This window comes from Pristis pectinata, chromosome 7 (assembly GCF_009764475.1).
Source record: "Pristis pectinata isolate sPriPec2 chromosome 7, sPriPec2.1.pri, whole genome shotgun sequence".
In the NCBI taxonomy this organism is placed as follows: Eukaryota; Metazoa; Chordata; class Chondrichthyes; order Rhinopristiformes; family Pristidae; genus Pristis; species Pristis pectinata.
Genome location: NC_067411.1, coordinates 7795496 through 7822459, shown reverse-complemented (window position 1 = coordinate 7822459; position 26964 = coordinate 7795496). Strand labels below are relative to the sequence as shown.

General features: G+C 42.4%; 1 protein-coding gene across 1 annotated transcript in view; it reads left to right on the top strand.

Moving 5' to 3' along the window:
* LOC127572459 (probable ATP-dependent RNA helicase DDX60) overlaps positions 1 to 22256 on the top strand; it is a 104061-nt gene extending 81805 nt beyond the window's left edge. Inside the window, exons 32-37 of the mRNA XM_052019745.1 lie at positions 87 to 208; positions 2576 to 2723; positions 9699 to 9847; positions 12474 to 12625; positions 16029 to 16091; positions 19392 to 22256. Coding sequence (XP_051875705.1) covers positions 87 to 208; positions 2576 to 2723; positions 9699 to 9847; positions 12474 to 12625; positions 16029 to 16091; positions 19392 to 19497 — 740 coding nt within the window. The 3' untranslated portion in view covers positions 19498 to 22256. The remainder of the gene's footprint in view (positions 1 to 86; positions 209 to 2575; positions 2724 to 9698; positions 9848 to 12473; positions 12626 to 16028; positions 16092 to 19391) is intronic.
* The last annotated feature ends 4708 nt before the right edge of the window (positions 22257 to 26964 follow it).

Below are 26964 nucleotides of genomic sequence, written 5' to 3'. Positions count from 1 at the left end.
CACAATCGACGACTGGTCTGGGACTCTTTCACTGGGGACTTTGGTGCACTTACACACCTGGCTAAAACACTTACACTTTTTAACAGGTTCAAACACGTTTTCCGAAGACGTGATGGAAACGTTAGTTCTCATCCTGGCCAATCTATTCGGCAGGAGGCACTTGCCGTCAGTCTTGTGGGAGCAGCGGCCTTCTTTTCAACAGTCCAAGGTGAGTGATGTCTCCAGAGATGGGGCCTTTGCAGTCTGAGACTACCACCACCCATCTCCACTGGCAGGAACCAAGACAGGGAAGACTCTCGTTGCCTTGGGAAAGCAGCCAACATAATCTAGGACCCCCTCCACCTACCCCAGACATTCTCTCTTCTCCTCCCTCCCATCGGGCAGAAGATACAAAAGCCTGAGAACACGTACCACCAGGCTCAAGGACAGCTTCTATCCCGCTATTACCAGACTCTTGAATGGACCTCTTGAATGATAAGATGGACTCTTGACCTCTCAATCTACCTCGTCGTGGCCCTTGTACATTATTTATCTACCTGCACTGCACCTTCTCTGTAACTGTAACACCAAATTTTGCATTTTGACTTTCCTTTTTATGACCTTGATGTACTGATGTACGGAATGATCTGTCTGGATGGCGCGCAAACAAAGTTTTTCACCGCATATTGGTACATGTGACAATAATAAACCAATTACCTTCGCCTTGGATAAGGCTTCATGTCTTGAATGAATGGACATATATAATAATAGGTGCAAAGGAACCATGTTAGTGAATTTACTGCTATGGATTGAGGATAATATTGAAGGATATTTTAGTTGACCATGCGAGGTTTTGTATTCTGAGTTCGCTACATTCACCTGAGGGTGATTGAATATCCTCTCAGTGTTCAGTGCCAGAATCCCAGAAATTAATGGAAAACCAAATAAAACTGCAAATTCTGGAATCTGAAATTCTGATCCAGAAGATTAAGTCACCCACTGGATCCATGGTGACTTGGTAAGGTGGATTCTAAACTGGCTTGGTCATAGAAGACAGAGGGTTGTTATTCTGACTGGAGGTCTGTGACCAGAGGTATTCCACAAGGATCAGTGGTATTAGTTTTGGTTTGTTATTGTCACATGTACTGGGATACAGTGAAAAGCTTTTTTTGTGTGGCATCCAGACAGATCATTCCGTACGTAAGTACATCCAGGTAGTTAAGAAACAGAATGCAGAATATTGTGTTGTAGCCGCAGAGAAAGTGCAGTGCAGGTAAACAAATAAAGTGCAAGGGCCACTACAAAGTAGACTGTGTCATCAAGAGTTCATCTTTAGTGTGTGAGAGGTCTGAATGGAAGTCTGATAACAGTGGCATAGAAGCTGTCCTTCAGCCTGGTGGTACGTGCTTTCAAGCTTTTGTATCTTCTGCCCGACAGAAAGGGGGAGGAGAGAGAATACCGGAGTGGGAGGGGTCCTTGATTATGTCGGCTGCTTTCCCGAGGCAGCGGGAAGTATAAATGGAGTCAGTGGGGAGGAGAGTGGTTTGTGTGATGGACTGGGCTGTGTTCACAACTCTGCAGTTTCTTGCAGTCCTGAGCAGAGCAGTTGCCATACCCAGCTGCGTTGCATCCTGATAGGATGCTTTCTATGGTGCACCTGTAAAAATTGCTAAGAATTTGTTGTTTGTGATATATACAAATGTAAATAAAAATGCAAGTGTTCTGATCAGTAAGTTTGCACACAACACAAAGATTGGTGGATGTGAGGAAGAATACAGAAGGATGTTGATCAGTTGGAAATATGGGCAGGGAAATGGCAGGTGGAGCTTAATCCGGGCAAGTGTGAGGTGTTGGACTTTGGGAGGTCAAATATAAGAGGAACATTTATAGTAAGTGGTAGGGCAAGAGTGGAGGGGTTTACAGTTTCCCAAACAGCACTGTGGGGGAGGAGTGAGGCGTAAGACAAAAGATAAGTTAAGATTTCTTTATTAGTCACATGTACATCGAAACACACAGTGAAATACATCTTTTTGAGTAGAGTGTTCTGGGGGGCAGCCCGCAAGTGTCGCCACGCTTCCGGCGCCAACATAGCACGCCCACAACTTCCTAACTCGTACGTCTTTGGAATGTGGGAGGAAACCGGATAACCTGGAGGAAACCCACTCAGGCACAGGGAGAACATACAAACTCCTTATAGACAGTGACCAGAATTGAACCCGGGTCGTATGGAGATAAGTTAAGACAGATCAGATGATAAGCAACATGTACTGACCTTTGGCGAGGCAGTTTAAAGTAGGCTGAGAAAGGCACGTAAGGATGATAATGGGAGATGATGAGAGGGCAGTTTACCATAAATTGGAATATTCAATGTTCATTTTAGAGGGTTGCAAGATGCCCAGAAGGAAGAGAAGATGTTGTTCTTCTCGTTTATGTTGGGCCTCACTAGTGCAGTGCAGGAGGCCACAGACAAGCCAGAACAGGAATGGGATTGAAAATTAAAACACCAGCAACAGGAAGCTCTGGATAACCTCTGTGGACCGAGTGCAGGTGCTCCACAAAGCGAACACCCGCAATTTAATTCTTGTCTTGTTCTTAGGTATTCCTGAATGATCTTCCTGAAGAGTTTGCAGCTTCTGTCAAAGAGTACAACGAGAATGCTATCCACGTTTTTGGAAACTTCCTGCTCACCATTTCTCAGCTGGCTGACCTGGAGAAAGAGTTCAAGCTTCCCCTCACAAACACAAGTAAGGACTTTCCCGCAGAAGTGTTGTGTCCTGATTGGTTCCAGGGTTGACGGGGTGCATGTGAAAGGGATAATTTAATCTGGACCATGCGACATCTCCATCAGTGTTGGGGGGTTGTAAACCCAATGTGAAAGTCAAGAAACCGAAGATGGTGGAAGTTTAGAAACAAGCGGAACTGTCAGCAACTCAGGCAGCCTCTGCAGAAAGAGAACATAGAACATAGAACATAGGACATTACAGCACAGTACAGGCCCTTCAGCCCACAATGTTGTGCCAACATCTTATCCAGCTCTAAGATCTATCTAACCCTTCCCTCTCACATAGCCCTCCATTTCTCTATCATTCATATGTCTATCTAAGAGTCTCTTAAACGTCCTTAATGTATCTGCCCCCACAACCTCTGTAGGCAGTGCGTTCCATGCATCCACCACTCTCTGTGTAAAAAACTTACCCCTGACATCCCCCTAAACAGGGCTAATGTAATGGTGGAAAACCCTTCGTCAGAATCATAGGCATAGTCACAGAGTTATACAGCATGGAAACAGGCCCTTCAGCCCAACTGGTCCATGCCGACCAAGATTCCCATCCAAGCTAATCACTTTTACCCGTGTTTGTCCCATGTCCCTCTAAACCTTCCCTATCCATGTACCTGTCCAACTGTCTTTTATAAGTTGTTTTCTACCTGCTTCAACCACTTCCTCTGGCAGCTCGTTCCACATACATATCACCCTCTGTGTAAAAAAGTTGCCCCTCAAGTTCCTATTAAATCTTCCCCCTCTCACCTTAAACCTATGTCCTCTAGTTCTTGATTCCCCAACCCTGGGTGCATTCACCCAGACTATGCCCCTCATGATTTTATACACCTCTATAAGATCACCTCTCAGTCTCCTACGCTCCAAGGAATAAAGTCCTAGCCTGTCTAACCTCTCCCTGTAACTCAGGCCCTCGAGTCCCTGCAACATTCTTGTATATCTTTTCTGCACTTTTTCCAGTTTAATAACATCTTTCCTATAACTGGGCGACCAAAACTGAACACAATACTCCAAGTGCGGCCTCACCAGCGTCCCGTGCAACCACACCATGACCTCCCAACTTCTATACTCAATACTCTGATTGCTGAAGGCCAGCCTGGGGAAAGAGAGAAAGCAGGTTAGGTTGAAGTTTCAGAGAAGGTGAGGGAAGGATGGATAGGACAGGGGGAATATCTCTGAATTAGTGAGACTGAGGTTGCGATGGCAATAAGCTATTTGATGAAGCCATCCAGTTGATGGGTTAATGAGGACAGATTGTTGAAAGCAAAGGAACTTGTAAAGGGTATTAAATGCAGGTAAAATCTGTAGGAAATGTTCAGAAGATCAGGGAATTGGTATTTGTTTATTATTGTCACATGTACTGAGATATAGTGAAATGCTTTTGCTGATCACGCCATACATAATTACATCGAGGTAGTAAAAAGAAAGCACAATGCACAACATAGTGTTGCAGTTACAAAGAAAGTGCAGTGCAGGTAAATACATGAAGTGCAAGAGCCACGATGAGGTAGATTGGGAGATCAAGAGTTAAGCTTTAAGCATATGAGAGGTCCGTTCAAGATCACAAGATCACAAGATCACAAGACAAGGGAGCAGAAGCAGGCCATTCGGCCCATCGAGTCTGCTCCAAGGAAAGGGAAATAGAAATGAGAAATGGGGAATGGGGGAAGAAAAAAAATCTATTCTAATCCCAATTTCCGGCCTTATCCCCATATCCCTTGATATCCTGACTATTTAGATATCTATCTATCTCCTCCTTGAATGCCCCCACTGATCTGGTCTCCACTGCTGTACGTGGCAAGGAGTTCCACAAATTCACCACCCTCTGGCTAAAGAAATTTTTCCTCATCTCTGTTTTGAAACTGTACCCTCTAATTCTAAGATTGTGCTCTCTGGTCCTGGACTCACCCACCGAGGGAAACAGCCTAGCCACATTTACTCTGTCCTTTCCTATCAATATTTTAAATGTCGCTATGAGGTCCCCTCTCATTCTTCTGTACTCCAGCGAGTACAGTCTAAGAGCCGACAAACGCTCCTCATACGTAAGCCCTTTCATTCCTGGAATCATCCTCGTAAATCGCCTCTGAACCCTCTCCAACATCAACACATCCTTCCTAAGATGTGGGGCCCAAAACTGAGCACAATATTCCAAATGAGGCCTCACTAGTGCCCCATAGAGCCTCATCAACACTTCCTTACTTTTATACACTATACCTCTCGAAATGAATGCCAACATAGCATTCGCTTTCTTTACCACCGATCTGACCTGGTGGTTAACCTTTAAGGTATCCTGCACGAGTACCCCCAAGTCCCTTTGTACTTCCGTGCTTTGGATTTTCTCTCCTCCTAGATAATAATCTGCCCGCTTATTTCTGCTTCCAAAGTGTACAACTGCACATTTCTCTTCATTGAATCTCATTTGCCATTTCCTTGCCCATTCTCCTAAACTGTCTAGGTCCCTCTGCAACCTTCCTATCTCTTCAATACTCCCTACTCCTCCCCCTATCTTGGTGTCATCCGCAAACTTAGCCACAAAACCATTTATTCCATCATCCAAATCGTTAATGTACAAGGTAAAAAGGAGTGGTCCCAACACCGACCCCTGCGGCACACCACTAGTAACCGGTAACCAACCAGAACGAGATCCTTTTATTTCCACTCTTTGCTTCCTGTCAACCAGCCAATGCTCCACCCATTCTGTTATCCTACCCGTAATTCCATGACCTCTCATCTTATTATCAGTCTCTTGTGAGGCGCCTTATCAAAGGCCTTTTGAAAGTCTAAATACACAACATCTATTCGCCTCTCCCTTATCCACCCTACCTGTGATTTCTTCAAAAAACTCCAATAGGTTGGTCAGGCAGGATCTTCCCTTCACAAAACCATGTTGGCTAGGACCTATGGAAAGATGCTGTCCTTGAGTCTGGTGGTACGTGCCTTTGAATCTTCTACCCGATGGGAGAGGGGAGAAGAGAGAATGTCCAGCATGGGAGGGGTCCTTGATTATGTTGGCAGTGGAGGGGAGGCTGGTTTGCGTGATGGACTGGGCTGCGTTCACAACTCTCTGCAGTTTCTTGCGGTCTTGAGTAGAGCAGTTGCTGTACCGAGGTTTGGTGCATCCAGATAGGATGCTTTCTATGGAGCATCTGTAAAAATTGGTGAGTCAGGGACATGCTGAGTTTCCTTAGCCTTCTGAGGAAATAGAGGTGCTGGTGTGCTTTCTTGGCCATTGTGTCTGTGGCTGGACCAGGACAAATTGATGGTGATATTCACTTGAAGCTCTCCACCATCTCCACCTCAGCACCAGTGATTCAGACAGGGTCGTGTACTCCACCCTGCTTCCTACATCAATGGCTGTCAAATGCTTTGAGGTTCTGAATTTATAAAAAGGTATAACACAAGTGGAAGTATTTCTTTTCTTCATGTGTCAGCACAGATCATTTGGCTCTCTCTCTAGCTGGGAGTTTCCATGGCACCAACACGAAGAAGCTTGATTGGCTGTTTGGCGATTCCGTGGATTCTGGGAGTGGGATGGTTTATTACAGCAGTGTAGCATCCAAGGGAATTAATGGCCCCGTGGTGATGAGGTAGGAGGGGCTGGGTTGTGATGATTCTGTGCCCTGATTCCCTTTGGCATTAGGATGAGCAGGATTCAAGGCCAGTGGAGTGGGGGGAGAGGTTGTCGGACAAGAGGGGCCAAAGATGAATTGTGTCTGAGCCAAGAGGGACCAACTACCGCTGCCTTGTCTCTATCTACATCCCACATCCAACTCACCAAGGTGACTTTACCAGTGAAAACTCTTAAAGGACAAGCCCCTGTTGATAGAACAAGACATGCTTCATAACCTCCCAGCTCTTATATTCTATGCCCCAACCTTGGCTTTAAGGTAATGGGTGGGAAGTTCAAGGGAGATGTCAGAGGGAGGTTTTTCACCCAGAGGGTAGTTGGTGCATGGAATGCACTGCCTGGGATGGTGGTGGAAGCTGGAAGCTGATACATTGGACAAGTTCAAGAGATTGTTGGAGAAGCATGCGGAGGAATTTAATATAGAGGGATATGTGGGAGGAAGGGGTTAGTTAGTCTTAGGTGTGGTTTGAAGGGTGGCACAACATGGTGGGCCGAAGGGCCTGTATTGTGCTGTATTGTTCTATGGCTCAACCTGTGAAGCAGTAAATTAGTTAGATTTATGACTATTGGCTAGTGTTGTTAAGAATTACTTACTGAGGTAGCCTAGATCTTAATTTAAATGAAAAACACGATGATGCTGGAGGAACTCAGCAGGCCAGGCAGCATCCGTGGAGAAAAGCAAGCGGTCAACATTTGGGGTCAGGACCCTTCTTCAGGACTGAAGATAGGAAAAGGGGAAGCCCAATATATAGGAGGGAAAAGCAGAGTAGTGATAGGTGGACAAAAGGGGGGAGGTGGGGTGGGCACAGGGTGGTGATAGGTAGATGCAGGTAAGAGGTAGTGATGGGCAGGTGAGGGGGAGGAGGGGAGAGCAGATCCACCGGGGGATGGGTCAAAGGTAAGGAGAGAGAGGAAAAAAAGGTAGAAGAGGCTAGGAAAGGGAAGAAGAGAAGAAGCACGGTGGGGGGTGGTGTTTGTGGGGGAGGGGGTGGTGATTACCTATCACCACCTTGTGCCCACCCCGCCTCCCCTCTTTTGTCCACCTATCACTGCTCTGCTTTTCCCTCCTATATATTGGGCTTCCCCTTTTCCTCTCTTCAGTCCTGAAGAAGGGTCCTGACCCAAAACGTTGACCGCCTGCTTTTCTCCACGGATGCTGCCTGGCCTGCTGAGTTCCTCCAGCATCATCGTGTTTTTCATCCAGATTCCAGCATCTACAGTCCTTTATTTCTCTAGATTAGGTTTATTTTTGTGGTAGTTGTTAGTGGGCATCCTTCCATAGCTCCTTGTGAATTAAACTTTGATACTTTGTTCCAAATATCCCATTTGTTAGATGTTAAACCAATCAAGCTAGCTAGTTTCGATCAAGGCATTTTTCTTCATCCTGGTTTGTGAGTTGCGATACTGAGTGAATAAGATTCTTACATTACACGAGTAGGGTTGGTTAAATTTAGATTTGATAATTTTGGGTTTATAACTGCAAAAACAGCAGAAGTTCATGGTCAATGTTGCATTTATGCACAGCCACACTCTTCCCTTAGAATGGTTGTGTTGTATGTAGCCATTTATCTTTCAAACTTGGTTGTGGGTATGTAAGTTTTCTTTGCACAGCAGATGATCATTTGCCGATTCTTTTTCTGCTGCAATTAGAACACAATTAACTGAATTATATTTACATTTTCTATGTTGTAAAAGGTAATACCTGATTCTATATAGACCTGTCACAAGACAAGCTGAAAGACCTTAGAACATAGAACAGTACAGCACAGGAACAGGCCCTTCGGCCCACCATGTCTGTGCCAAACATGATGCCTAATTAAACTGAATCTCTTTTAAATCATAGACGTGATCCATATTCCTCCATTTCCTACATATTCATGTGTCTGTCCAACAGCCTCTTAAATGCCACTGTTGCATCTGCTTCCACCGCCACCCCTGTAAGCGCGTTCCATTGTCTGTATTGGAATTGGTTTATTATTGTCACTTGTACCGAGGTACAGTGAAAAACTTGTCTTGCATACTGTTCGTACAGATCAATTCATTACACAATGCAGTTACAACATGAAAAGCATGCCCCGTACATATCCTTTAAACTTTCCCCCTTTTACCTTAAACGTATGTGCTTGACATTTCTACCCTGGGAAAATTATTCTGTCTTCTCTATCTATGTCTCTCATAATTTTGTAAACTTCTATCAGGTCTCCACTCAGCTGCCGACACTCCAGAGAAAACAACCCAAGTTTGTCCAGCCTCTCCTTATAGCTCATACCTTCTTATCCAGGCAGCGTCCTGGTAAATCTCTTCTGCACCCTTTCCAAAATCTCCGCACCCTTCCTGTAATGGGGCGACCAGAACTGCAGACAACACGCCAAGTGCAGTCCAATTTAGCTGCAACATGAGTTTTGCCTTTTTGACATAATTGGCAAAAACACAACATCCAGAGGAAAGATGGAGAGAGCCATTCTTGAGCAGCGAGGAGTGACAATCCAGGAGAAATGGTGGTGAGGCAAATTTAATGGTGGCCATCAAAAATAACTTGCACTTAAACAGAAAAACGGGGCAGTTCACAGGACCTGACCAAAGTCGATATCGAGCCACAGTTGGGAATACCAAGGATACCAAAGTCTTAGGCAATGGCTTTGGTTTTAACCTGTGCCATGACAGGAGAGAGATTGAATAAGTTCAAAAGGTGATTTGTTAATTTTTTCAATAAATTAATTTTTTCCCCAGGGTTGAAATGTCAGCTACTAGAGGACTTGCATTTAAGGTGAAAGGGGGAAAGTTTAAAGGAGATGTGCGAGGCAAGTTTTTTTTTACGCAGAGCTTGGTGGGTGCCTAGAACAGGCTGCCAGGGGTGGGGGTGGAAGCAGATACAATAGTGGCATTTAAGAGGCCGTTGGACGCATGAATATGCAGAGAATAGAGGGATATGGATCACGTGCAGTCAGAAGAGATTCAGTTTAATTCAGCACTGTGTTCAGCACAGATATTGTGCACTAAAGGGCCTGTTCCTGTGCTGCACTGTTCTATGTTCTATCAACAGGGGCTTATTCATTAAGAGTTTTTACTGGTAAAGCAACCTTGGTGAGTTGGATGAGAGGTTATTGGGTAAGAGTTGGGCTGATTGGACAGCTCTACTTAAGGGCCAGTAGTATAGGATGGGCCAAATGGCCTCCTTCTGAACCATGTAAGCCAATGATCCTCAGATGGCAGCAGGTGGAAAGCAGGCCTCCATTTGCACCTAGACAGGTGAGTATTGTCTGTTCTCATTCATTACAACAGTCAATGTGAATGCACCAATGTTTTTCTTTCCAGCATTTCCGGGTCCTCAGGAGCAGGAGGGTGCGGACTTCACTGCGGAGTTGTCCAAATGCTTAGACAGTCCAGTCACAGCAGTGTCACCATTTGCCTGCTTGTCCGGTCGCACCAACCATGACTTGTTCAACAGTTACGACGTTGACCCAGTAAGTTGACAGCCACAGGGTCGGGGGAGTGGGCAATAAGGAACACCAAGACTTATTAGGCACCTCAAAGAGCCAGAACAGACTCAGCTGGGCTGTGAGATTCCATAAGGTGACATATCACTCCAGAGGATTTAAGGCATCACCGTGGTGCAGCCAGTAGAGCTGCTGTCTCACACCATGAAAGACTTGGGTTCAATCCTGACCTTGGGTGCTGTCTGTGTGGAGTTTGCACGTTCACCCTGCGACCATATGGGTTTCCCTGGGTGCTCTGATTTCCTCCCACGTCCCAAAGATGTGTTGGTTGGTGGGTTAATTGGCCACAGTAAATGGCCCCTAGTGTGTAGGTGAGTGGTGAAATCTGGGGAGTATTGATGGGAATGTGGGGGGATTAAGATGTGATTACTGTAGGCACATCATGGAATATGATATGGTGGTATATAATATGGTTATATTAAGGTTATAATCTTATACATATTCTAATATAACACAATATAACTGCAGGTAGAAAGTATTATTATAAAATAATAATACAAATTAAATTCCCGCTAATACACTGGAAAATATACCATTGTCACCAGCTAATACTTCTTCATGTCACTGCCCTGTAGTTCCAAACCCATGGGCTACGTTGGGCCAAGTGATGCTCACCAATGGTTCCAGCAAAAAGCACAATATTCTGCTGGATCTACCTGTCACCCTGTGGAAACTTTCATTCAAGGGATGTGGGCTTCGCAGGCTGAGTTGGTGTTTAATAACCCATCCCTATTTGCCCTCGAGAAGGTGGGGGTGAACTGCCTTCCTTAACCACTGCAATCCTTGAGTTGTTGGTATATTTTACAGCCATTTGGCCCAGTTAATCTGTTCTGGCTCTCTGTCTAATTAGTCTGGTAAAGGAACCTTTATATTTCAGCTTGGCAATTTGTTAATGTGCCCGTTTTACAGGGAGTGATATAGTGAATGGCATTTGCAATCTGTGAATAACTTATCGATGGTATTTGTTTCCCATATGCTAAAAGGGAAGCAAATACCAACTATTTTAAGGAAATTGAGCCATCTTAGCTGCTGCCAGGGGTGTTCTGGGTATGTCAAGTAGCAATCCAGCTGTTGACATTTGACTCCATCAAGAAATGGTCTATTAACAGCCATGAGTTAGATTTGATTGCACGAGAATCATTTGAAAAATATTCAGGAGCCCTTATCGACCGGTGATTTGGTTATTCAACTGATGATTGGATAGGTAAGGTGGAGAGCCGGTCATGTAATTTGTGAAAAACTAGATTGAAACCCCCACAAAAATTGGAAACTTCCATAGTTTTTATGATACTTGGTTTTTCTTAATCTTTAGTTCTTAATGAAGCATCCCAAAATACTGTAGTGAAATTCGGTGAAGTAATTAGGAAATATGTCAAAATTTTGTAAATGGTTTGAACTTGGCACACCCCTCTCCGCCGACCATCTCAGCCTTATCCTGAACGTACTTTCACTTTATCATCCCCTGCCTCTTCTCCCCATCTCCTTTCCAAACTTAGCCTTCCTCTCCAAATCCCCTCTCCTCCTTCCCCATCTCATCCACTTCCCAACCCAGTAAAGCCCTCCCTTAATCTCTCCCCTCCCAGCCTCTGTCCTCTCACCTCTACCCCTCTCCCTTTCCCTTCTGTCCTACCCCACACCTCCCCTCCCAGCGCTCTCCCTTCTCCTCCCCAAGCCCTCCCTGGCTCACCTCCTTAAGGGACACTCTTAAATGGGGGTCACAAGAAATTCTGCAGATGCTGGAATCTGGAGCAATACACAAGATGACGCTGGAGGAACACAGCAGGCCAGGCAGCATCTGTGGAGAAAGGCAGGCGGTCAACTTTTTGGGTCAGGACCCTTCTTCAGGACTGAAGGTAGGAAGAGAGGAAGCCCAATATTTATATATTCCTATATATTGGGCTTCCCCTTTTCCTGCCTTCAGTCCTGAAGAAGGGTCCTGACCCGAAACGTTGACCGTCTGCTTTTCTCCACGGATGCTGCCTGGCCTGCTGAGTTCCTCCAGCGTCATTGTGTTTTTCATCTGGATTCCAGCATCTGAGGTCCTTTGTTTCTCAAGGAATCTGGAAGGAGAGGGCAATGGACCATGGAATAAAAGATGGAGGAGGGGAGATGGGCAGGTCATCAAGGCGGGGGAAGGGAAACACAGGAATAAGGAATTATGTTAAAATTTTGTAAATGGCTTGAACTTGATACACCTCTCTTCCCCAACCACCTCACCCTTATCCTGAACATACTTTCACTTTATCATCCCCCGCCTCTTCCCCCGTGTCGAAGGATTTTGGGGGGGGGAGCAGGTAGAAAAGGAAGGGGTGGGATTACCGGACATTAGAGCAATTGATGTTGGAGGCCGTCAGGTTGGAGACTCCCAAGGTGCCCTATGAGGTGTTGTTCCTCATGGGGGTTCCCTGGAGCAACAGGTGTTGTGCTTCAGGGGAACCTGTAGCGGAGGGAGAGCAATGAAATCGTCAGTTCCTCAGACCTAATCATAATTAAATTATTAATGATCAGAAATTTCGTTTGCAGATGAGTTAAGAAACAGACTAAAGCTGTTGTTGTACAATTAAAGTATAGATACACATTTTATCACTTTCAGATTATCTTCCGCACACTTGGAATTCATATGGGCAACATTCCCATCTTGCCTTTGAAGTACTACGATAGACAAGGAAGACACATGCCCCTTAATGCCTATGCTCTGGACTTCTACAAACACGGCAGCTTGACTGCTTTGACCAGCGATAACGGGTGAGGAGCCATTGTCTGATGGATGTCTACATTCTGATGTAAGCACCTTACCTTCAGGCTGGGTTCATCACAGCCTCCCAGGTTCCACACTGAACTCAGGTTTCAGGTGACGGTTAGGTCACTTGGACCATCGATCCACAGACTTGAGTTCAAGTCCTGCCATGGCCGCAACTCTAGCAGTTCAGTACATCTGGGACTTAAGAAGAAAGTATGTTTCAGTCAGGAGCAGCAAGATTGCCATAAAACTGCACTAAAGACCCAGGTTCAATCCTGACCTCGGGTACTATCTGTGTGAAGTTTGCATGTTCACCCTGTGACCATATGGGTTTTCCCCAGGGGCTCTGATTTCCTCCCATATGGGACTTGGAATTCATATGGGCAACATTCCCATCTTGCCTTTGAAGTACTACAATAGACAAGGAAGACGCATGCCCCTTAATGCCTATGCTCTGGACTTCTACAAACACGGCAGCTTCTGGACTTCTACAAACATGGCATATCCCAAAGGTGTGCGGGTTGGTCAGTTAATCGGCCACAGTAAATGGCCCCTGGTGTGTAGATGAGTGGTATAACCTGGGGGTTATTGATGGGAATGTGGGGAGATTAAAATGGGATTAATGTAGGATTAGTGTAAATGGGGTGCTGATGGCAGGTGTGGACTCGATGGGCTGAAGGACCTGTTTCTGAGCTGTGTCTCTCAGTGAGTCCGCGCCAACCATCAACCACCCACTTACACTAATCCCATTTTATTCTCCCCACATTCCCATCAACTTCCTCCAGATTTTATCACTCACTTGCATGCTAGGGGTAATTTACAGCGGAGAATTAACCTACTAACCTGCATCTAATTCACTGATGGAGACACAAGAGACTGCAGATGCTGGAATCTGGAGCAACACACAAAATGCTGGAGGAACTCAGCAGGTCAGACAGCATCTATGGAAGGAAATGGACAGCTGACGTTTCAGGTCAAGACCATTCGCCTGTCCATTTCCCTCCACAGATGCTGCCTAACTCACTGAGATCCCCCAGCATTTTGGGTGTTTCTCTAATTCACTGCTGTCTGATGCCCTTACCTGGTCTGGCTTTTATGTAACTCCAGACCCACCAACATGGCAACCTGGCTGACTCTTAACAGCCTTCTCCATTCAAGGACAATTAGTAATGAATAATATTTGCCAGTGATGTCCATATCCTCTGAAGGAATAAATAAACAAGGTTTGGGTGCCTGCTTTGTGGAACATCCTTGTTCAGTTCCCAAATATGACCCTTCAGTATCCATTTTCTCGTCCCTCTCCCGTTCTGACTTTTCAACATTAGCTCGAGGAACATCTCCTCATCTTCTGAGTCTGCCCATCACAGACTACCTGATTCCACATCGAGTGCCATGATTGAGGCACAGTGGCGCAACTGGCCGAGCCACTGCCTCACAGCGCCAGTGACCCAGGTTCAATCCTGCCCTCGGGTGCTGTCTGTCTGGAGTTTGCATGTTCTCTCTGTGACCAGGTGGGTTTCCACTGGGTGCTCCGGTTTCCTCCCACATGCCAAAGACATGGCGGTTGATCAATGAATTAGTCACCATAAAGTGCTCCCAGTGACTTCATGAGTGGTCGAATCTGGAGGTAATTGAAGAGAATGCAGGGGGAATAAACAATGGAATTAATGTAGGGTTTGTGTAAATGGATGGTTGATGGTCAGTGCGGACTCTATGATTCCAGATAATAATTCTGCTGTTCCCGTACACATCTCTTCCAGATCCCTCTAATCTCTCCACTTGCCTCTTTCCCCATCTACTGCCCAGTTTCCACCATATTGCATCTCCTGCCTCTTACTCTCTCCCCCACTACGCACCTCTTCCTCATAAAACTATCTAGCCCAGTCTCCTTTTCTACCTCGCCATGGCCCTTGCACTTTATTTGCCTACTTGCATTGCACGTTGTAACTGTAACACTCTATTCTGCATTCTGCTTTCTTTTTGCTACCTCAATGTAATTATGTATGGCATGATCTGTCAGGATGGCACACAAAAGCTTTTCACTGATGAAGGCCAAGTACCTTCCTCACCACCCTGTCTACCTATGACACCACTTTCAGGGAACTATGTTGTACCTCTAGGTCCCTGGAGCAGCAGTAATGCTCAATATTACAGGTAAGACATGCAGGGAGAGAAACAGAGTTAACGTTTCTGGTCTGTTCAGCACTTCAGCTGACTTACATTGGCTCCAGATCCTCAAATGTTGTTGGTCTCTTTTGTTTCCAGTCCTGGTCCATGGAGGGAGGGACTTGGGAGGGATATGGGCCGAACACGGGAAATTGGGATTAGGTAGGTGGACAACGTGGTTGGCATAGACTGGTTGGGCCGAAGGGCCTGTATACATGTTGTATTGCTCTATGACTCTATGACTTTACCCCTCTCAATCTATATAACTTCCTCCAGCGCCACAGTCCAAAGTTCTCTGAGTTCTTCCAGTTCAGGTTCCAGGTTATCTCCAAGTTTAAATGCCTCTCTATTGGTCACTGTACATCCTGTTGCCAAGAGGCTAAGTTCTGGAAATCTGTCACTTCAGATATTTCCCCAAATTTTTCCTCAGGGTTGGGGAATCAAGAACTGGAGGACTTGGGCTTCAAGTGAGAGGAGAGCTATCTTTTCACACAGAGGGTGGTCAGTATATGGAACGAGCTGCCAGAGGAAGTAGTTGAGGCAGGTACAATAGTAAAATTTAAATGACACGGATAGGTGAATGGATGGAATAGAGGGATATGGGGCAAAGGGGACCAGCTTGGATGGAAGTCTTGGTCAGCATTGCCCGGTTAGGCCAAAGGGCCTGTTTCCATGCTGTGTGACTCTCTAACTGTTTGGCTTTCCACTCCCACTGGGTCCCCTCCCCCCACCGTTCCCATCTGCCCTCCCCATCTCCCTTATTTAGTTCCACGCTCCACCTTCCTCTCCTATCAGATTCCACTATCGGCAACCCTGTGTCACCTCCATCTCTCACCTCCCGGCCTCTGTCGCAATTCCCACTCTCCCCTCCTCCAACTGCCTATCCCCCCTCCTCACCCGGGTCCACCTATCCCCTGCCAGCGCCCCTTCCCCTCACCTCTTCATACTGACTATCTCCCCTCTTTCTTTCAGTCCAGATGAAGGGTCTTGACCCGAAACATTGACCGTCCATTTCCCTGCAGAGATACCGCCTGACCCGCTGAGTTCCTTCAGCAGTTTACTTATTGCTCCAGATTCCAACATCTGGATGTGTCTCTATCCAAGTATCTCATTGTTTCTCACTGCTGTACTTTGTTCGCATGGTCACCTGGAGTATTGTACGATGTTACAAGGGCTGCACAAAAGTGAACTATTGTTTTGCCAATGGTAAATTCATGCTTTTCTTGTTATTTGACCCTGCAGAATAAATAGGGGAGAAGCCTATGATCTGATCCGTGATTTCTTATTGGTAATTTCTGCAATCAGGTGAGACAATGTTTTTCCAATTACCACTGCTTAGTTATTTCATTTTAATTAATTTTGTTTCATTGTTGATTTAATTTCAAGCAGGAAATTGGGAAGGTGCAGAATTTTTGAAGAGGGAATGTGAGTAGGAATGGAGGTGACCTGTTCTGTCCATTGGATTATGGCTGCTTTATACCTTAACAAATGACCCAGAAGAAGGCCATTCAGCTCATCGAGTTCTTACCAGCTTCTAGAGGAGCAATTCCATTAGTCCCATTCCCCCCTATCCCTGTAACTTTCCCACATATTCCCATCAAATCCCCCTCGATTCTACTTGTCAATAATATTGTGGGAAGAAACCTACAGAGCCACAGAGAAAATGTACAAACTTCGCACTAATAGGGGCAGCACAGTGGTACAGCTGGTAGAGTCGCTGCCTCACTGCGCCAGAGACCCGGGTTCAATCCCGACCTCGGGCACTGTCTGAATGCAGTTTGCACGCTCTCTCTGTAACTGCGTGGGTTTCCTCCGGGTGCTCGGGTTTCCTCCCACGTTCCAGAGGCATACGGGTCGGTAGTTCAATTGGCCACTGTAAGTTATTCCCTAGTGGAGGTGGCTGGCAAAGGAATCCAAAGGGAGTTGATGGGCATGTGTGAGAGACAATAAACTGCAGGCATACAGGGGAATGGGATTGTTGGGATTGCTCTTTTGGGAGCTGGTATGTACCCAGTGGGTCAAATGGCCTCCTTTTCTGTGTGATAATAAGACAGTAAGTAATGGGTGTATTTGGAGTTATAGAGTCATAGAGTTATACAGCAGGAAAACAGGCCCTTCAGCCCAACTGGTCCATGCCAACCAAGTTCCCCATCTAAGCCAGTCCCATTTGCCCGCGTTTGGCCAATATCCCTCTAAACCTTTCCTATTCGTGTACTTGTCCAACTGTCTTTTAAATGTTAATGTACCTGCCTCAACCACTTCCTCGAGCAGCTGGTTCCATATACTGACCACCCTCTGCATGAAGAAGTTGCCCCTCAGGTCCCTTTTAAATCTCTCCCCTCTCACCTTAAACCTATGCCCTGTAGTTTTTGATTCCCTTTCCCTTGGAAAAAGCCTACGGGCATTCACCCTACCTGTGCCCCTCATGACATTATTCACCTCCCACAGTCCAAGGAATGAAGTCCTACCCTGCCCAACCTCTCTCTATAACTCAGGCCCTCGAGTTCTGGCAAAGTTCTCATAAATCCTGTAAGGAGTTTGTATGTTCTCCCTGTGTATGTGTGGGTTTCTTCCGGGTGCTCCGGATTCCTCCCACATTCCAAAGATGTACGGGTTAGGAAGTTGTGGGCGTGCTTTCTTGGTGCCAGAAGCGTGGTGACACTTGCGGGCTGCCCCCAGAACACTCTACGCAAAAGATGCATTTCACTGTGTTTTGGTGTACATGTGACTAATAAAGATATCTATCTAATCTTAAATCTTCTTTGCACTGTTTCCAGCTTAATGACATCTTTCCTATAACAGGGTAACCAAAACTCTACACAATATTTCAGGTGCGACCTCACCAACATGTACAACTGCAGTACAACCTCCCAACTCCTATACTCAGTTATACAGAATGCAGTAACCATGATCAAGCTATGGCCCCCACTCTGCCCTGTATACAAATCCAATGAAAGCACATACTTCCCGTTTCTTGAAAGTATTTGACTGGTTGACCAAACTTACAATTGTATTTCCAAGTCAGCCCGGCCAAAGGAGAAGTGGTGGAATGGATGATAACAGCTGGCAGTGCCAGTGAGATCCACATCCTATCTGTCTACGCTTCCCACTGCTTCAGGAGAGCAGCCAACATAATCAAAGACCCCTCCCACCCCGGACGTTCTTTTTTTATACCCCCTCCATTGGGCAGAAGATCCCAAAGCTAGAGAACAAGTACCACCAGGCTCAAGGACAGCTTCTACCCCGCTGTTATAAGACTCTTGAACGGACCTCTTGTACGATAAAGATGAACTCTTGATCACTCAGTCTACCTCATCATAGCCATTGCACCATATTTGTCTGCCTGCACTACACTTTCTCTGTAACCATAACACTATATTCTGCATTCTAGTATTGTTTTTTCCTTTTGTACAACCTCACTGTACTTAGGATGTGATGCATTTTGGAAAGTCAGATAGGGGCAGGACATATACAGCAAATTGGTAGGGCACTAAAGAACGTTGTTGAACAGAGAGACCTAGTGGTCCAAGTCCATAGTTCCCTGAAAGTGGCACACAGGTCAATAGGGTGGTGAAGAAGACATATGGCATGTTTGCCTTCATAGGTCAGAGTGTAGAATATAAAAGTTAGGACAATATGTTGGAACTTCACAAAACATTGGTTCAGCCACACTTGAGTACTGGCAATCCCTGAGTTACAGTCTTTTGGGTAACAGAAATTTGCCCTTATAGAATTCACAAATCAATACCCAAAAACGTGAGGGAGGGAATAAAATTTGATCTCACAGAATCAGTGTAGAAAAAGAAGTAAAATAATCAACACAACATTCATTTCTCTTCAGCTCAAGTTTCTTGACGCATAAAGAGGATGCAATTTAGTGTTACGGAATATCACGATACGGCCCATCTTCTGGGACCACAACCCCTCCCCCCCCACCCCCCCCCCACCGCAGGGGTCACCTGTATTGTGTGCAGTTCTGGTCACTACGCTATGATGAAAGGATAGGATTGTGCTGGAGAGGGTGCTGTGGAGATTCACCAGGATGTTGCCAGGATTGGAGGACTTTAGGACTTTAGTTATGGTTAGAGTTAGAGATTGGATAGGCTGGAATGAAGGAGGTTGAGGGTGACCTGATAGATGTATATGAAAGGCATAGATAGCGCAGATAGTCAAAACCTTTTTCCCATAGTAGGGGCATCAAAACAAGACGGTATAGTTACAAGGTGAGAGGCAGGAATTTTAAAGGGGATTTGATGGGTAGTTTTCTTTTACAGAGTAGCTGATATCTGGAACAAACTGCCAGAGGAGATGGTGGAATTAGATACAAGTACCATGTTCAAGAGGCATTTAGACAAGCACTTTAATTGGCAAAGCATAGGAGGATACAGACCGAATGCTGGCAAATGGGATTAATGTATTGGGCAAAAGCAGCAGCATGAACATGGTAGGCCAAAGGGCCCATTCCTGTGCTGTACAACTCTATTTGTCTATGACAGTATTGCTCTGAGACTGGTATAGACTCAGTGGTCTGCAATGCCTCCTTCGATATCATCCATAGTAAGTGATTTGATCTTTAATCACTAACAATCCCTTTTGTTTTTACAGCACTTCTGTAGCAGAGCTGTGCGACAGGGCTGACGATCCTGTTGTATTAGCCTTTCAGCAACTCCAGGAGACCTACAGTGCTAAGCTTCGGAAAGTTTCCAGCTGATACACCCAAGAGGGATTTCAGCACAGCTATCATGCATGTGATATGGGAAGGCAAAGGGACAATTCTGAGATATGATAAGACCCTCTCTGCCTCTTCCCTTTAACCCTGCATAGATAATAATGCATTGTAAAAATTACACATTGATTTCTATTGCCCTCAGGGAGATTTATAATCAATATATTGGAATAAAGTTGTCTTAATGCCCTTGCACCATTAAGAAGAAATGATTCAGCTCATTGCACCAACTTTTTGAGACTGTCCGCCTGATGAAAGTCAAAGTCAAAATCGAGTTTACTATCACATGCACAAGTACACGTACGTACAGGTGCAATGAAAACCTGGCAGTCTGTTGGTGGCGCTGCATGGACTAAGTCATAATTTGGCTTTGGTCCAGGCACTTTTCAATCTATTATTTACCACCCTTTAATAAGTCTTTTACAATACTGGCACAAGTTTAATCTTGATTTTTAACTGTGAAAATGACCACCAGATCTAAAGCCTCTGCTAATGGTAAAGGTAGTGGAGAACAACCTACTTTGGAAGCTATTTCTAATCTGGACAGAAAGTTTGATCGGAGCTTTGCCGAATTGAAGTCTATTTTAAAAGACTGAAGGAAAGCAAAATACTCTTATCCAGGAGAATGCCAAACAAAGGCAATTAATCGCTGAACTCGACTAAGCTGGTAAAGAGAGAGATGCCAAACTCCACTCACTTGAAAAAGCCTTAATTACGACCAAGCAAAACCTGGAAAAGCAACAAGAGAGGATCATCGACCTGGAAGGACTCAGCAGGAGGAAAAATTTAAGGATCATCAATTTTCCAGAAAATACCGAGACTGGTAACCCTACGGAATTCTTCTCTAATCTTTTGGTCGATGTTTTTGGTTCCGAAATGTTCCCTCGTCAGCCCATTTTGGAGAGGGCTCACAGAGCATTAAGATCTAAACCTGCTCTGGATCAAAAACCTCGGCCAGTAATACTGAGATTCCATTTTGTCAGCGTTAAGGAGCTCCTGATTCGTACTGCTCGTAGATGTGGAATGATTCAATTTAAACAATGGAAGTTTCGAATAGTTGAAGATTACACCCCAGAAGTTATGAAAGAAAGGCTGACCTACAAACCAATTATGGCTCGTCTTTATCAAAGCAATTATCATCCTGCATTATTATTCCCAGCAAGGCTGCGAATTACACTGCCTGATAAATCTCGTAAATGGTTTAAATCTATTCAAGAAGCCCAGAATTTTCTTTTGAATTAGCTTTTAATTTTAGAAGCTAAGAAATTGCGGAAGAGACACTGTTTTTCCTTTGATTTACTACCTACTTGTTTTATTATCTAATTAATTTTTAGATTTAAACCTTTCTTTTTTCTTCTTTTAATATTTTTAATGTCTTGTTTTAATAACAATTAAGAATTTAACAAAATAACTGATCAGTTGCTTTCTTTTTGAAATAATTATTAAACCGTATTTTTTAATTGTCGGCTGTTAACGCCCTTTGGCTCTGTTTCAATCTCACAACTATGTTGTGAGTTCGTTATCTCTATTATGTTGTTCATTTTAAGACAAAACGTGGGTGGTTTATATATTTTTTCAATTTGGACTATTGCCACCAATAGAACAGGGTTTAGTTCAATTAGAGGGTAGTGTACTGGCTGCCTATTGGCCAGTTTTCGGGCTGTTGGGGGAGGAGGGTGGGGTACTTTTTACGTTTTTTTTCTTCTGGGCTAAACTACAAATTTTTCTAAATTGTTGTCACATCCCTTTCCTCTTTGAATATTTTTTTTACTTCTTCCTGTTGGTAAGACTTGGAAATATTAAGATTAACCCTTTACATACCATATTTTTTTAATCTGTTAAAATGGATAAGACTATTAATTTTATTTCATGGAATGTTAATGGCTTAAATAATCCACTTAAACGTAAGAAGATTTTTAAAGTTTTTCATAGACTAAATGCTCAGATTATTTTTGTTCAGGAGACTCACATCAGGAAGAAAGATAATCAACGTTTTTTTAGATTTTGGAGGGGTCAACAGTTCCATTCGAATTCACAAGCAAAGGTGAAAGGAGCATCTATTTTTATAGACTCCTCAATTTCGTTTGTCCATCATGAGACAATATCAGACCCAAATGGTTGATTTTTATTAATCACTGGTCTGCTTCATAATAAAAAAGTTGTTATGGTTAATGTTTATGCACCCAATGTAGATCACCCTGAATTTTTTAAACATCTATTTGCATTTTTTCCTAATTTAAATGAATACACTCTGATTATGGGAGGAGATTTTATCTGTTGTCTAAACCCTTCCATGGATAGATCTGTATCAAATCCTGCACTTCCAAACAAATCCACTGTCTTTATTAATTCCTTCTTAGTTGAATTTGGAATTTTAGATGCTTGGAGATTTCTACATCCATATGATAAAGAATTTTCATTCTTTTCTCATGTTTACCATAACTACTCGAAGATTGATTATTTTTTTATTGATGCTAGATTAGCTCCACTTACTATGGACTGTAAATACAATGCAATTGCCATTTCTGATCATGCACCATTGATTTTATCAATTAAATTACCAGATGTATCCTTTGATGTCAGACAATGGCGATTTAATCCTTCTCTATTACAAGACTCAGATTTTATCCAATTTATCAAAGAACAGATTTCATTTTTCTTTTTAACTAATTTTACTGAAAAAATTTCCAGTGGGATAATATGGGATACTTTTAAAGCATATATCCATGGTCAAATTATTTCATATTCCGCTGGCTTGGAAAAACAAACTAATAATGAACTATGTATATTGGTTGACAAGATTAAAGAAATCGATAAAAAATATTCTGATACTCCGAATCTGGAGCTTTTTAAAAAGAGAACAGAACTCCAATTACAACATAGTTTATTATTAACATCTTCAATTGAAAATCTACTACTTAAAAACAAAAGTCAATTTTATATACATGGTGACAAATCCAGTAAATTATTGGCCAACCAATTGAAAGCTACTTTATCTAAACGTCAGATTAATAAAATTTGTAAACCAGATGGTACCTACACGATAGATCCTGTTCAAATCAACAAATCCTTTCAAGAATTTTATTCTTCTTTATACCAATCAGAATCCCCTGAGGATCCTACATCAATGTATGAATTTTTAAGACATCTGAAGATTCCCCAACTATCTTTAAATGAACGTTCTACATTAGATGCTCCCATTTTGGAGGAAGAAATAAAGAAAGTAGTATTTTCAATGAACTCGGGTAAAGCACCCGGCCCTGATGGATATACAGCTGAATTTTTTAAATCCTTTTCTGATATTCTTGTTCCCTGGTTAGCCAAAATTTTTAAAGATGCCCTATCAGTGGGTAAACTACCACAATCTTTCTATGAAGCAACTATTTCTTTAATTCTTAAAAAGGATAAAGATCCCACTGATTGTGCATCTTATAGACCTATTTCTTTATTAAATGTAGATTCAAAAATATTGTCCAAATTATTGGCCTTTAGACTGGAAAAGGTTCTCCCACAAATTATCTCTGAAGACCAGACAGGATTTATTCAGAATCGTTATTTACATTTTAATATCAGGAGATTAATGAATATTATACATACCCCTTCATCCCAAATTCCAGAATGTGTTGTTTCACTAGATGCTGAAAAGGCATTTGACAGAGTCGAATGGGAGTATCTATTCACTACACTTCAGAAATGTAATTTTAGCCCTAAATTTATATCTGTGATTAAAATGATTTATTATGCACCTATGGCTTCAATACTTACTAATAATCAAAGATCTCCTTTGTTTAGGCTTTTTCGAGGTACTAGACAAGGTTGCCCATTAAGCCCTTTATTATTTGATATTGCTTTAGAACCCTTGGCTATTGCACTTCGGGTCTCTTCAAATGTATGTGGCATTACTCACGGACAGATGATTCATAAGATATCTCTCTACGCCGATGACCTGTTACTTTATATTTCCAATCCGGACGAATCTATCCCCGCAGTACTATCACTACTAGATCAGTTTAGTGTTTTTTCTGGCTATAGATTAAATCTTAATAAGAGCGAACTTTTTCCATTGAATATGCAAACCCCAATTTATAGCCAATTACCTTTTAGATTGGTAACTGACTATTTTATGTATTTAGGTGTTAAAATTACCAAGAAGCATAAGGACTTATTTAAAGCTAATCTATTGCCTTTAATTGACCATGTTAAACAATTACTTACTAAGTGGTCTCCACTGTCTTTATCATTGGTAGGCCGAATTAATGCGATTAAGATGAATATTTTCCCAAAATTTTTATATTTATTTCAAGCGATTCCAACTTTTGTCCCGAAATCTTTTGGCACTATTGATTCTAAAATTCTTTCATATATTTGGCAGAATAAAAACCCAAGGTTAAGTAAGAAATATTTACAAAAATTAAAAAAGGATGGTGGTTTGGCCTTGCGTAACTTTAGATTATACTATTGGGCAATTAATATTAGCTATGTAATTTTTTGGATACAAGATTCTGATGTAATTCAATGCCCCAAATAGGTATGCCTTGAGCACCAATCAGTTCTTGACTTTTCATTAGTTTCTATTTTAGGTGCTTCACTCCCTTTTGCACTTACCAAGTTAAGTAAACATACGACTAACCCAATTGTTAAACACACAATACGAATATGGTTTCAATTTTGTAAATTTTTTGGATTGAATAAATTTAATTTGTCAAGTCCCATTCAATCTAATTTTTTCTTTCATCCATCGACAGCTGACTCAGCTTCTTCCATATGGAAAAGGGAATAGTATGTTTTCAGGATCTATTCATTGATAACTGTTTTTCATCTTTTGAACAATTGTCTAATAAATATAATTTACCTAGATCACACTTCTTTCGATATTTGAAGATTAGAAAATTTTTAAAAACTACTGTACCCTCTTTTCCGACACCTTACAAAATTAAAACTACAGAAAAAATTTTAGGTCTTAATCCTTATCAGAAGGGCTTGATAGCAATAATTTATGATTTAATTATGAAAATACATCTAGAATCATTAGATAAAATTAAGAATGAATGGGGAAGTGAACTCCAGACATCTACACCTATAGAGACTTGGAAGAAAATTCTTCATTTAGTCAATACATCTTCAATGTGTGCCAGACACTCGTTGATACAGTTTAAGGTATTCCACAGGACCCATATGTCCAAAGATAAGCTAGCTCGTTTTTATAACCATATAAATCCTATATGTGACAGATGTAAATCGAATGTGGCTTCTTTGACACATATATTTTGGTCCTGTCCTCTTCTGGAAAAATATTGGAAAGACATTTTTAACATTATTTCAAACGTATTGAAGATTGATTTACAACCTCACCTTATCACTGCAATTTTTGGATTACCGAGGATAGAGTCTGGCCATTTATCTCCTTCCGCTAACCGTATGATTGCTTTTGTTACATTAATAGCCAAACGATCCATTTTGCTTAAATGGAAGGATCCAATACCCCCTTACTACTTTTCAATGGTTTTCTCAAACTGTATCATGTTTAAACTTGGAAAAAATTAGGAGTGGTACTGTTGATCCTTCGCTTAAATTTGAAGGTATTTGGAGTCCATTTATTCAATATTTTCACATGATGTAGATCCCCTTTCAATAACTTTCCAACTTGGAGGAATGGACTTGATGACATAATATTGCTCTTGTTTCTACTGAGAAATTTTAGCCCAGTTTTCTTATCTTTTTTGTTGTTGTTTGTTTTCTTTTAAAAAGTTTTTTTTGTTTAGTTCATATTGTTTATAATTTTTTTATTGATTTGGTTTTTTTAAAAATTTATATAATAAATCTTTTTCTTTCCTTTCTTTTATATTATAATCATTTACTGAGAGATCATTGGATCTACAGTTTTTTTTATATTTTGTTGTTCTTTATGATTATATATGCTATGATTGTTATCCTGATCTCTTTGTGTTACATGTATAAATTTTGTCACGAACCAGCAACAAAAGAAACACACTGAGCATAATTTAGTGTTAAAAACTATTTTATTAATCACTACTTATGATAATACGTAAAATAAAAGTAAAAAATGTTAGTATGTTAGAATTCAAGAATGTTAAACCTCGAACGTTAACCCCAAAACTAAACTCTTCGTGTGTGTGTGTGACAAAGTCCAAAACTCCCAGTTCCAGAATGGTTCTTAAAGTTCAGTTCCGCAAGCCATAAGGTGAAACATGAGCAAGGGCTTCTTCAACAACCACCGTTGTCTGAAGATAAGATGTAGATGTAGAAAAACATAGAGAGAGTACATACGAAATCCAAATGTTCCACGATGGAACCCAAACGACACTCCAGTGTTTACTCGGTAGTGACTTCCTCACCCCGAAAGCATCCGAACCGTGGTCGTCCACACACAAATACCTGTTTCCTTCTACAGGTCAGCAACAAAGTGAACTCCACCGGATTACTTCCAACTTCCATACATGGATTTCAGTGGCAAACACAGTTATTGTTTCTCATCCATCGATAGAGAAAACAAGCAGGCTGGTGTCTCTCTCCCTTCTCTCTCTCTCTCCTTCTTCTTCTTCTTACTTCTTCAACAACGTCATTACGTCCTTTATCTTCTATTGACGTAAGCACGCCCCACACACACATACACACACACTCTCTATCTTAAAGGGACTTTCACTGAGTCCGTAACAATATCGATGCTATATATTACTCTGTATTAATTTGAAAACTAATAAAAAGATTGAAAAAAAAGAAAACCTTACTTGCAGCAGCATCACAAGCACATGGCATCAGATAAGCAGCATTCACAAGAAAAACATAAATTATACAAAATCATGCAAGAAAGAATACAACTAGAACAAAAAAAAATCAGAATCTATTGTAGTGTAAAGTGGCCAAAGTGGTCATAGTTTGATATATTGGTTCGATATGATAGTTTGGTAGTGATTAGAGTTGTGCAGGTTGGTTCAAGAACCGAATGGTTGAAGGGAAGTAGATGTTCTTCGACATGGTCTTTAATGTAGTGAATCCTACCACTCACCAATTAACCCACCAACCTCCATGTCTTTGGGATGTGGGAGTACCTGGAGGAAACTCACAGATCTCATACCAAGGCCAACATTTAGACCAGGTAAGGACTAGGAATTCTGTGATAGCAGTAAGCATTGGGTGTGGAATGTGAACTGACTGTTTGATGTTTTATTAATGTTTGGGTCATTAATTATCAGAATAAACCTATCTAGCAGTTCTATCTGCTTTCTACAAGTTACATTATGTGGGGAATGCTGATTTCTTACGATGAAACTGGCAATTTAATTTGGGTTCAGATTCAGATTAGTTTATTGTCATATATGGCAGGGTGCAATGAAATTCCTCAATCGTGTGAAGCTCACAGAGTAAGCAGGATACATGGTGGTAATAAATAGAACAAAAAATGCAGCGACGAGTGCAAGACAGCAGAATGGT